The sequence below is a fragment of the Beta vulgaris genome, chromosome 6 (assembly GCF_026745355.1).
Source record: "Beta vulgaris subsp. vulgaris cultivar EL10 chromosome 6, EL10.2, whole genome shotgun sequence".
Lineage (NCBI taxonomy): Eukaryota > Viridiplantae > Streptophyta > Magnoliopsida > Caryophyllales > Amaranthaceae > Beta > Beta vulgaris.
In genome coordinates, this window is record NC_079207.1 from 15,636,309 (window position 1) to 15,649,877 (window position 13,569).

Below are 13,569 nucleotides of genomic sequence, written 5' to 3' on the forward strand. Positions count from 1 at the left end.
CTCGACGCTTAATTTCAGTACGAGTATTTTATAAGTTAGTAATCAAATAGAAAACATTAGTGTTAGTGCTCTTTAAGAACGATTTATACGTTATGTAGTCGTAACTTATTTAACGTTCTCGTGACTAATTTATGGTTATATATATATATATATATATATATATTATATATATATATATATATATATATATATATATATATATATATATATATATATGGTTCATAGGAATCTTTTATATACTTGTTCATAAACATAATTTGAAATCAAATTAAAAGTATTATTTATCCTGTAGTCATATTACTATATTATAAGCTTATTAATAGTTGCATTCATGAGAGTGAGTTACTTATTAAAATTATAAGTGACTATGTAAGGAAAGTACCTACTACAAACATTCATTGCCTAATTACCCATAAATTATTATCATTAATCTAATGACCACTAATATATTATGATACTTATGAATTAAATATAAACTCATTTCGCAAACTAAAATGTTCCTAGTATTTCATTAAAAAGATTCAAATTATAAAGACTAGAAGGTAATTAGCTTAACATTGTTATGTAATAATTATGTATGGAATAATGATAGGTGGATGTCCAACCTTTTGCATTACCTAACCTTTGACATCCCCTCGTGACTTTTCGCATTACGTACCTTCTCCCATTATGTGTATATATATATATGTGTACCCCATGAGGTGAATAAGATAACCTTCTCTATCATCTTTCTTCTCAATACTCTATAATACTCTCAATTTTATAACACGTTATCAGCACCATTGTCTAGTTAGAGCTATTCGTTTTGCTCGATCAGTGTTACTCAGTAATTATAACTAGCTGCAAAAGGTACGCTATATTTCCGATCAAATTTTCGATTGAAATTCGGATGGTTGTTGTCTCCTATCTGCTTGTTGTTCTTTATATTTATCCAAATATTAAGTTTATCAAGCTCATTATCATGGCGACTACATGATTGTTTCAATTTCTGTTTAATTGTTTGATGAAACCATACGTGTTTAAAATTTAGACTAATTACGAGAATGTTTGTTATTCTTATAATCGTAAGATGAAAAAACAAATTGACTATTGAGTTCTTATATTAATCACGACCCTTTCAATCATACAAGATTATTGATTATTGTCCAATTTGTGCTTGATTGCGTTTTCTTGATTGGTGGTTTCTACACCTTTTAATCATCAAGTCTTTGTGCTCGGTTATATTTAATTTCGTGTTGCTATGATCTGGGTAGCATTTTAACTTAAAAGCACCCGTTTTTGGCATAATTAAGTGTAATAAGTGAAACTCCTTATGATAGCAAGCAAGGATTTGTTTATTACAAGTCTATGAATGAAAACAATTGGAACATATACAGAGCTAAATGTCAGAGCTAAATAGTCATAAGTTCTTAGAGCTTTGCAACTCACTGACTCAGAGCTAAATGTCATGAAATCCATGAATGCTACTCTTTGACTGTTACTAATTTACTTATATCAGTTTATCCTTTTCTACATTAGTAGTTTCTATCATCATACTATTAAAGTCCAGAGAACATGTATTTTATTCTACTTTATCTTTAAATGGTTGGAGTGTTTGTGCGCTGCTACAATATTGTATGTTTAAATTCTATTACTAATCTCAACCATAATTGTAATTGGGTATTAGTGAGTAGGTTTGATTCATTAATAGTGGTTTTCCATATAGTATATGTTTATTGGATCCTATTTAATTTCATCTTGCAATAATATTATTTTGTATAGTGAATTATGTCAAATCTTGCGAAACTTGAATTTGTGGCTCTTGATATTACTGGAAAGAACTATTTATCATGGATATTAGATGCTGAAATCCATTTGGCTGCAAAGGGTCTTGGTAATACTATCAAGGCCGGAAATAATGAATCGGATCAAGATAAGGCCAAAGCTATGATATTCCTTCGCCATCACCTTCATGAGGCTCTAAAGAATGAATATTTAACTGTTAAAGACCCAGAGGTGCTTTGGAGTAATTTAAAGGAAAGATATGACCACCAGAAAACTGTGATACTTCCCTCAGCTCGTTATGAATGGCTAAATTTAAGACTGCAAGATTATAAATCTATTAGTGACTACAACTCAGCCATGTTCAGAATAACCTCTAAACTGAAACTATGTGGGGAAAAAATAACTGATGATGAGATGTTGGAAAAGACTTACACCACCTTTCATAAAGATAACCTCCTTCTAAGCAAACAATATCATGAAAAGGGTTTCCAGAAATACTCTGAACTCATATCTTGTCTACTTGTGGCTGAACAAAATGATGAGCTATTATTAAAAAACCACGAGTTACGACCTACTGGTTCTGCACCATTCCCTGAAGCGAATGCTGCATCCCATGATGGAAAGACAATACATAATAAAGACCATGCCAGTAGCAGGGGTCAAGGTCGTGGTAGAGGTCGTGGCGGTGGAAGAGGATATAGGTCGAGGTGGTTATGGACCTAGTGGAGGTCGAGGTGGTTACTCCAAGAACTCCTATTCTCACCAGAAGTGGGACAATAAAAATGGTACGAAACACGAGAAGGATAATGCGACCAATGTGTGCTATCGTTGTGGAGGAAACGGTCACTAGTCTCGTGTATGTCGTACCCCAAAACATCTTATTGATCTCTACCAGCAATCATTGAAGCAAAAAGGAAAGAAGGTAGAGACAAATCTTGTGTTCGAGGATGGTGAAGGTGATTTTGATCATGACAATGCAACGCACTTGGAAGTTGCTGATTTCTTCACCACCCCCGAAGGGAATAATTGAGATTTGAGAGACATGAACTTTGATCTTTTATGAATAAAACTCTAATAGTTTACGTTTATTAATCTATTTGCATTATGGACTTTACTATCATCTTTTGACATCAATTTATGACTTTATGGACTTTGTTTGGTTTAAACTTCTCAATAAGTTTTTTTATTATTAGTTTGTGATTTTATTTTATTTTATTTGAAGATCATGAGTACTCAAGCTCAATTAGCATTAAGAGTGAAGATATGTGCTTAGCAGACAGTGCCACTACTCATACTATACTTAAAAGCAAGAGATATTTTTCTCAATTGATAATGAAAAGCATAAGTGTGAGTACTATATCTGGTAGTACAAAAATTATTGAAGGCTCCGGAAGAGCAAATATATTAATGCCTATGGGAACAAAATTTGAAATTGTTGATGCATTATACTCCCCTAAGTCTCAAAGGAATTTATTGAGCTTTAAAGACATCCGTCATAACGGATATCATATTGAGACAATAAATGAAGGGAATGATGAATATCTTCAAATCACAAGCATATCCCAAGGCACCAAAAATGTTTTAGAGAAATTGCCTGCATTATCTACTGATTGTACTACACAACGATAAGTGCAATTGAAGCACATTCTATACTAAACCAGAAGTTTACTGATGACTTTACAATTTGGCATGACCGGTTAGGCCATCCCGGTTCTGTGATGATGCGAAAAATCATTGAAAATTCATGTGGACATTCTTTGAAGAGCCAGCAGATTCTTCAAAGTCATTCTTGTGCTGCTTGCTCACAAGGCAAGTTAATTATTCGGCCATCACCAGCCAAGATAAATTATGAATCTATTAATTTCTTAGAGCGTATACAAGGAGATATTTGTGGGCCAATACACCCACCATGTGTACCATTTAGATATTTTATGGTTTTAATTGATGCATCCACTAGATGGTCACATGTATCATTGTTATCAACTCGTAACATGACGTTTGCGAGACTACTTGCCCAATTGATCAGATTACAGGCACATTTTCCAGATTATCCCATCAAGACTATTCGTCTTGACAATGCTGGTGAATTTACTTCTGAGGCCTTTTATAATTATTGCATGTCAATTGGAATAAGTGTTGAACTCCTGTAGCGCATGTTCACACACAAAATGGTCTTGCAGAGTCATTATTAAGCGACTTCAGTTCATTGCTAGACCATTGCTCATGAAATCTAAACTTCCCATTTCTGCTTGGGGACATGCCATATTACATGCAGCACACTCATTCGCATGAGGCCAACAAGTCATCATAAGTTCTCCCCATCACAATTGGTTTTGGGTCAGGAACCAAATATCTCCCATCTAAGAATTTTTGGATGTGCTGTATATGTTTCCAATTGCTCCACCACATCATACTAAGATGGGTCCTCAAAGGAGGTTAGGAATATATGTTGGGTATGAATCCCCATCAATAATCAAATATTTAGAGCCGACAACAAGGGATCTGTTCACGGCTCGTTTTGCAGATTGTCACTTTAACGAGTCGGTTTTCCCAATATTAGGGGGAGAAAACAAACAGCTGGTAAAGGAAATCAGTTGGAATGAATTATCATTATCTCATCTTGATCCTCGTACTAGACAATGTGAAATAGAAGTTCAAAAGATAATTCATTTACAGAACTTAGCAAATCAACTGCCAGATGCATTCTCTGACCCAAATAGAGTGACTAAGTCACATATACCAGCTGTGAATGCTCCTATAAAAATTGATGTCCCAGAAGGACAACATCAAGTTGCTAATGATTCAAAACCACGCTTAAAACGTGGTAGACCAGTTGGTTCCAAAGATAAGAATCCTCGAAAAAGAAAAGGAGCAACAATTGACAATGGCCAATTTGAGGATCTGACACATTCTGGTGGATCTCCAGAAGAGATCGTGGACATAACAAAGAATATTATTCCAGAAGAAATTCAGGTACCTGAAAATGAAGAGATCTCAACAAATTATGTCATATCTGGAATAACATGGAACCGAAATAAAATCGACGTCGATAATGTTTTTGTATATAATATAGCACTTGATGATGAATGATGAAGAGGATCAAGAACCAAGATCCATGGATCAGTGTAGACAAAGAGATGATTGCCAAAATGGAAAGAAGCAATGATGCAGAATTAAAATCTCTGGCAAAGAGAGAAGTGTTTGGACCAGTAGTCGCACACCTGCAGGTGTTAAACCAGTGGGATATAAATGGGTCTTTGTGCGCAAGAGGAATGAAAAGGGCGAAATTGTAAGATATAAAGCACGTTTAGTTGCACAAGGATTTTCACAAAGACCTGGGATTGATTATGAGGAGACCTACTCCCCTGTGGTGGATGCGACTACTTTTAGATTCTTGATCAGTCTGGCAGTAAGAGAAGGACTTGATTTACGCTTATTAGATGTAGTCACAGCTTATTTATATGGCCCACTGGATAATGAGATATATATGAGACTTCCGGAAGGATTTAGGTTGCCAGAAGCAGCAAGTTCAGGATCTCGAGGACAATATTCTATTAAATTGAATAGATCCCTGTATGGTTTGAAACAATCTGGGCGCATGTGGTACAATCGCCTTAGTGAATATTTGTTGAAAGAAAATTATAAGAATGACCCTATTAACCCATGCATTTTTATAAAGAGATTTGGGTCAGGTTTTGTCATTGTTGCTGTATATGTTGACGATCTAAATATCATCGGAACTCCGGAAGAGATTTCGGTGACAATAGAATACTTGAAGAGGAATTTGAGATGAAAGACCTTGGAAAAACAAAATTTTGTCTAGGACTGCAAATTGAGCACCTGAAAGATGGAATCCTTGTGCATCAAACATCATACACAGACAAGGTGCTTAAGAGATTTTATATGGATAAAGCACATCCGTTGACCAGTCCGATGGTAGTTAGATCACTTGATGTAAATAATGATCCATTTGTCCTCGGGAAAGTAATGAGGACATCCTTGGTCCTGATTACCATATCTAAGTGCAATAGGAGCACTGATGTACCTTGCTAGTCATACACGGCCTGACATATCATTTTCTGTTAATTTATTAGCAAGGTTTAGCTCATGCTCTACCCGAAGGCATTGGAATGGAATTAAGCACATATTTCGTTACCTCCAAGGTACAAAGGATAAGGGCTTATTCTTTTCTAACCTATCGAAAGAAGCAATGATTGGTTTTGCAGATGCAGGGTATTTATCTGATCCTCACAATGCTCGATCACAAACTGGATATGTGTTTACACAGGTGGTACTGCCATCTCTTGGCGCTCAATGAAGCAAACCATTGTAGCTACTTCTTCCAACCATGCAGAAATTCTAGCAATTCATGAGGCTAGTCGTGAATGTGTGTGGTTAAGATCTCTAATCCAGAATATACAAGAAGATTGTGGTCTATCATCTGAGAGGTTGACTCCAACAGTTTTGTATGAGGACAATACAGCATGTATTGCACAGCTCTCGGAAGGATACATCAAGGGCGATAGGACAAAACATATCTCACCAAAATTCTTCTTCACTCATGAACTCCAGAAAAGTGGCGATATTGATGTTCAACAAGTTCGTTCAAGTGAAAATTTGGCAGATCTATTTACTAAGGCACTTCCAACCGCTACTTTTAAGAGGCTGGTTCGACAAATTGGAATGCGTTCTCTCAAAGAACTTCACTGATATTTTTATGAGGGGGAGTTAATGCGCGCTGTACTCTTTTTTCCTTAACCATGGTTTTTTCCCACTGGGTTTTTCCTGGTAAGGTTTTTAATGAGGCAGCATCATCTTATGCTCATTGTAAGACATATTTTATATGTTGGACATCCAAGGGGGAGTGTTATGTAATAATTATGTATGGAATAATTATAGGTTGATGTCCAACCTTTTGCATTACCTAACCTTTGACATCCCCTCGTGACTTTTCGCATTACATAACTTCTCCCATTATGTGTATATATATGTGTACCCCATGAGGTGAATAAGATAACCTTCTCTATCATCTTTCTTCTCAATACTCTATAATACTCTCAATTTTATAACAAACATAATATTTTTAACTAATCTTTAACATAATTATTAACCCAACTAGTTAAAGGTTTAATCTAAACCAAGTGATTTAGTTAAACCCAACAAATCAGTCCACTTAACCCAATATAACAAAGCAACTAAATTAACTTGGATGACTTAACAAATCAGTTTATAAGCCCACATTATGTTTACTTTAATAAATTAAACTAACATGGCTTAACAAGGTACTAAATCAGCTTCAATTCAACTCCATTAGCCAAACATTTAATAAATAACTTAGCTAATACTAAAAGAAATCATATCTGAGCCCAATTAATAAACATGCAACCATTGAATTGGCTTAACTAAACAAATTTGGGCCTAAATTAGTTTATAAAGTGAACTTGGGCTAACTTTAAAGTTAAAGTTCTGAATTTAAAGGGAGGAAAAACTAATTTATAAAGGGGTGGGTTTCCTTTACCTCTGCTACATAGAGCAAGGAAGTACGAGCAGGAAGGGGAAACAGAGCTTCGGCAGAGTGACCGACGAGTCTTTGTAGTCGACGACGAGCAGCGTGAAATAACGGCGACGTTCGTCGGTGCAACACGCGCGTCCCAGCCACGTCAGCAACAACGAGCAACGAACGAAAACAGAGGAGTGAGCGAAGAAAAGAGGAGAGAGAGTAGCGAAGGGCTGCGAGGTAGGGCGAGGGTCGCCAGCGAGCAACTAACGAAATTTCGTCGGTCAGTGGGTGGTGCGCAAGGTGGTGGTGGCTCGGTGGTGCCGAGAAGAGAAGGAGGGAGAAGAAATTTTGTGATTTTTATGGTTTGATTTTTCTGATTTTTAAGATCAGTTCCTCTTGGTATTTATGGGCAAATTTCTGAAAACAAACATGGAGGTGGTAGATGATGAATGGTGGTTCATCATAGAGGAGGTAGTGTAGGGAACAAGGAGGGAGTAGGGGGAGGTGGTCGGTTGACCATGGTTCCCTTAGAGGGTTTCCTCCTATTTTCTTTCTTGTTTTCTTTGGAGCTTTGAAGGCTCAAAAATCTGATTTAGGTTTCTTTTACTTGTTTGGGCTCATAGAATAGGGCATTGAGCCATCAAATTCTTGTTATTAACACTTAGTCTTACACTCAAATTCTTCCAAGGTTGACTACAAGACTTTAGTGATTTAATTTATACACTTCATTAACCATAAATTATTAGACAAGATACTTAACATTAACTTAGTGATTTTTAATTACTAAATTTGGATTACATTTAGTTCAATAATTAAGATTAGTTATTGTTTAAATAGTATTAAAACTTGGGGATATTACAAGGACCCAGGTCAGTTCGGAAGAGTCGGAGACTAGTAGAGACTAAGTGTTAAAGGAGTCGGGGTTTAGGGTGTCACCATAGATCTGGAGGAGGATCTAGTCCCTCTAGGATCTAGTCCCTCTAGGATCAACAATTGTTGATTTTCCGCTTCTCTTCACCACCAGTCTTCGTGGGATTCTGCATTCCATTCAGGAGTCTCTGTCCCTTCTCTACACCAAGATTTAGGGTGTTGAAGTCAGGGTAGCCAGAGTTGATCTTCATTAGGAGCAAACCCTAGCAGCTGTCAAGCGAGGAGAAACTGTTGTGAGAGGAAGATTGACATTGTTGTCTCTTCTTTCTCTGTTCACCCCAACCCATAATCCCCTTTCCTCCCGTTCAATCTATTAAAACAATATTACTTTGATTTTTGGGTTGTATTTTAAACAATGGTGGTTTGTCTCTACTTTTAATTTTCTTCTATCTTTGGATGTGTTTCTCACAGCATTTTCTAATTATCTTTTATCTTTTCACTTTCTTTCATCTCTTAATATTTCTCTTCTATTGTTTATCTTTTTCCTTTTTGTGCTTCTTTCTTTCATTTTTCTTTGAACTCATCTTGTGCATACTCATGTCTCAATGCTTTATCTTGCTATTGCATGTTCATTACAATGTCTGGATGCACTAGTAGAAAAAGGACGATTTGCGTCCCCTGATTTGCGTTGCACAGACACGGAAACGACGCACAGTTAGGATTTGCGTCGCATGTAGGAAGCTGTGCGACGCAAATCACAAAGAATATGCGTCGCACCATCCTCACGTGCGATGCAAATTAACAATGTGCGTCGCTTGTTGCGTATGTGCGACGCATATTCCTTGCACCAGTTGGAGAGATTGGTTCCCAATGTGCGTCGCACAATATAAAGATGCGTTGCAAAAGGCTAATGTGCGTCGGACCCATTGGTCCATCCGACGCACAGAAGCCCACCAACTCATTTATAGAGCCACGTCTAATAGCCCACCAGTTCACCCTCTTAACCTAAAATTCCCTCATTTCTCAAAATTAAACCGCCGCTCTTCTTCCTTCCTCAAAAGCCTCATCTTCTTTCTCTCTCCTCCACCTAAAAATTTTCATTTCTAAAAATTCGAACGAACGAAGCTAACGAACGAAGAAGATGTTGCCTTAGTCATCTTGATCGTCTTTCATCTTCAGTTGACGAACGACGAAGATGTTGCTCCTGATTGGACTATGAACATCGAAATTTTGATTTTCGCAAATCTAGTCACTGGTAACTTTTTTTCTCAATTTCTTCTTGTTTCTATTGATTTTTTTCTTAATTTTTTCGCTTGACTTTTGATTTTTGGAAGCATTTTGAATTTTCGCCTTTTTTTTAACTTAGAATTACGAGTTATGGAGGTTTAATATTGAATGTTCGGTTTTTTTGTTTTCATTTTTTAGATCTGATTTTTTTTTCTTTATTTTTTTCATTCTCAGATCTAGGATTATCGAAGCGAAAATTTGCCGGTGAAGCCATGAAACGTCGACGGAATCCCTCATTTCAAGATCTGAGTAGTATTTTTATTTGGCTCTGTTTGGCAATACTACCTGAAATGTAGCTGAAACTGATAAGGTAGCTGAAACTGATAAGGTACAACTGAAACTGTTAAGGTGCTGAAACTGATAAGGTAGCTGATTAGTTTAAATGTTTGGCAGAACTAGTTGCATAAGTTGATTCATTATTTAGATTTTGTAATTCTTTTATTATATATATATATATATATATATATATATATATATATATATATATCAACACTAATTTATTTCAATGTAATTGAATAATAAAAAACAATATAAATATTAAAAATCGTAACTCACTTGAACAAAAAATATTTTGCTAATTCTCCATAAGCAATTATGCAACACATTTCTCTAAATTTATACTATCATATTATGCGTAGAAATTGTCATAATACAAAAAAAATACGATACTTGTAAAATATAATAACAGGTTACAAGCATCACAATTCACAAACCACAAAACATTGTATTATATGCATAATGCTTATATACATTGGAAGTCAAGAGGAATGCATGAGTTGTCCTAGATTGATTCAATTAGCTGGCAAATATAAACTCAGGAGATTCTTTCCCCCTACCCTGATTCCGGACGTCGGCTACCTACACTACACTCCTACTCCATAATACACTTTATCTTCTAGAGTTTCTGGAAGGAAAAAAAATAATATAATTTTTAACAATGAAAAACTTAATATCCATATAATCCTATATAGAAACTCTAGAAGAGAAATATTATTTGCTAATTTCACCCATAGCTACCCGCTACTTGTGTATCTAACTCTCTCCTAAGCTTATTTTCCCTAATTTCACCCTCACCAAGGTTCGTCGCTACTCCTCCAAATTTCAATTGAATGTTTTCTCCTCTTTACATCAAATACATGAATTACAAGAGAAAATAAACCAAAATCATTCAAAAAAAAAACCAGAGAAAAACAGCGAGATTTGCATAAAATTGCAATAAATTCATATAAATATTCCAAGGAGATGAATTGGATGATACCTGATGCAGAAATTGAGAAGCAACGCAGTACAAGATTGAAGCCAATAATCCGCTGTAGAGAAGACGAGAGAGAATGAGAGAGAATTTTGGTGTGAGCCGTAATATTCTGTAATTTAACGTTATATTCCAAGATTTTAGGTACCTGATTTTCAAACGTTATATTTTTTACCTTGTCAAAATCAGTCATTTTAGGAACTGAAATTTTATTTTAGGTATTTCCCAAACACACCTAATTCATTTTAGCACCTAAAAGTTTTAAGAACTTATCATTTTAGGCACCTAAAATACCTCCCCAAACAGAGCCATTATGTAATTTTCTCTTTTATGATTTTTATGTAATTTTCTCATTTTAATTTTATGTAATTTTCTCTTTTTAGTTTCTGTAATTTATGTATTTTCTTTTTGTAATTAGTGTTTGTAAAAAACGCCCCTTCTACCTCAGTTAAACACTACTTCTACTTTTTTTTTTTTTTAACTACTGGTTAATTTGTTTGAGTTGAAATTCCAATATGCTATCATCATCAATTATGAAGGTAATAATACATAGGACTGTTTCCAGTCATGAAAATGAATTGCGATGGTATATAGCTACATTTAGTATAGCAACTTTAACAAGTATAGGAATGTGCGTCGCACATTGTGTATGGTGCGACGTACAGTGAATTTTTTTTTTAATATTAAAATAGGAATTTGCGTCGCACGTAGCCCGAGGTGCGACGCAAATCACTAATGTGCGTCGCACCCTAATGTGCGATGCACATTACCCTCTGCGTTACTCTGAATTGGGCTGGGATAGCCATCTGCGTCGCACCGTATACGAGTGCGACACAAATAGTTGTACCATCTGCGTCGTTTCCGCATACGACGCAGATCATTTATGAGTCATTTGCGTCGAGGGCTTTGGCGTCGCACCAAAGTCCGACGCAAATAGGCGCCTCACATCCGACGCAAATTGCCTTTTCTGTACTAGTGATGGCTAGTATTATTAGATCACATGTTTGGGTAACTCTTCATCTGGTATTGTTGTCTTTGATACAATATTAGAGTATTGTTGGCTGCTTAGATGTTTTTGATGATGACAAGAGGGGGAAGTAAAGTGGCACATAAAAAAGATTCTTGTCTCCCTAGTTTATGTGGTGATGGTTTTGGACTTTCCTTGCCTTGTTTTCAAACCGATTAGTCTTAGTTAGTTAGTTATAGATTTTGTTTTATGTTAGAAGTCTTAGCTCTTAACTCTTTTGGTTTGTTGTACTTCCTTTTGTTAATTTTTGTTGATTTCATATTTTTATATGCCTTAAATTTGCCATCATCAAAAAGGGAGAATATTGTTGTATTTCATGTTTTAATGATGCCAAATAGTTAGATATTGTATAGTTTTTATTTTGAAAAATATAGAATTCCAAAAATATTGTCAAGTGAATTTTTATATATCTTGTGGACAAAAGAATAATTATTTAATCTAGTCAAGATTCTTTTTTCGAAACTTTGATTTATATTTTATGGTATGATTAATAAATCTAGTATTTGAGAATCTTTTGGGAAAAAGTTTTGCTGTTATTAGATGCATAATTGTTTGCATGGCGCGTGCAATAGGTTGAATAAATCATGGCTACAAAGAAGGAGTTAGGGAGAGATTTTCTCTAACAAATTTAGAAATTGTTGGCGCACAGCAGCTAAGAGATCAGTTAAACTTGTTGCAAGAGTAGTGGAGTTTGTGCAGCATGTAAAGGGCCATTATGCCTAGGTTTTAGCAAACACACAACATGGACATCGTGGAGTAAAATGAAAGAAGCCACTGCAACTATTTAAGGAAGAATATACTTATTCGAAAAACAACAACTTTCAAGCGTACAAAGTTCATCTTTACTAAGAAAGTTTTTCTATATTTTCTTCTTCTCCTTTAATCACATATCATTGTAATACTCTTAGTGTTTGGGCGAGAGAAAATTCTTGTAATCAAGAGAGAGAAAGAAAGAGAGAAAATAGAAGGCTTTGATTGAAGTCAAGCGAGTATCATCAGTTCAAGGGGAACTGACTGGGAATAAGTTCCTAGAGAAATAGAGAAGGGTCCAATAATAGGTTGTAAATAGAGTCTTTTGGCCTATCATATTGATAGAAGTATTAGGTCAAAATCCTTTGAGGTCAAGGTTTTTCTTCCTATTGAGCCTATGAAATTTTCCTTGTAAAAATCTTGTGTGCATTTTCTCTTTCATTCTAAGTAATTTATATTCCGCAATTTAAAGTCGAAAATTTTCCCTCAGCTACAATTCACCCACCTTTTGTAACTGGTCTAGTGTTCGTACTTGAATAACAAAAGTGAATAGCAATAAGCTTTAAACTTGTGCATGTTTGAAGTGTTGGACTTGTATGAGTTGGAGTAAATGGTAGTAGCCCATTGATTTTCTTAGGACCTGAGTAATTACCGTCTCATATTTTATTTAATTAGTACCTCGATATCATTGCTCGCGGGAGTACGGGAGTCGCATTTGTACTTTGTCTTTTAAGCTGAAGATTAGTTTGGTTTGGACAATTCTATCAATTGTCTATTCAATTTAATTATAACTAGAATATTTTGCACGCGATGCGTGCTTAAATTTTTTCGAAACAGAAACTCGAATTTTTCTTCGGCGTAAGAGTCAAAATTTGAACATTAGACATACGAAGTATAATTGTTTTTAGTTGCAAAATTTGATTGGTTTAGTTTCTGTCACTTAATTCTCTCACCATTCTTTTTATTTTTTTTACTTGGGAAATTCCCACTGGTAACACTGTACTATGGAACAATTGCAATGGTAAACCGTTTTTCTTTTGAATTTCAAAAATAACCCTATACTTAGTAATATTATACAACTGTGACATTAATAATTGGTTTAATCGTTATTTCAACCAT

General features: G+C 35.2%; 1 protein-coding gene across 1 annotated transcript; it reads left to right on the plus strand.

Annotated features, from left to right (window-relative positions):
* The first annotated feature begins 1,767 nt into the window (after window positions 1-1,767).
* On the plus strand, window positions 1,768-2,487 carry LOC104896173 (uncharacterized). Its single transcript, XM_010682891.1, has one exon. The coding sequence runs from the start codon at window positions 1,768-1,770 to the stop codon at window positions 2,485-2,487; it is 720 nt and encodes a 239-aa protein (XP_010681193.1).
* The last annotated feature ends 11,082 nt before the right edge of the window (window positions 2,488-13,569 follow it).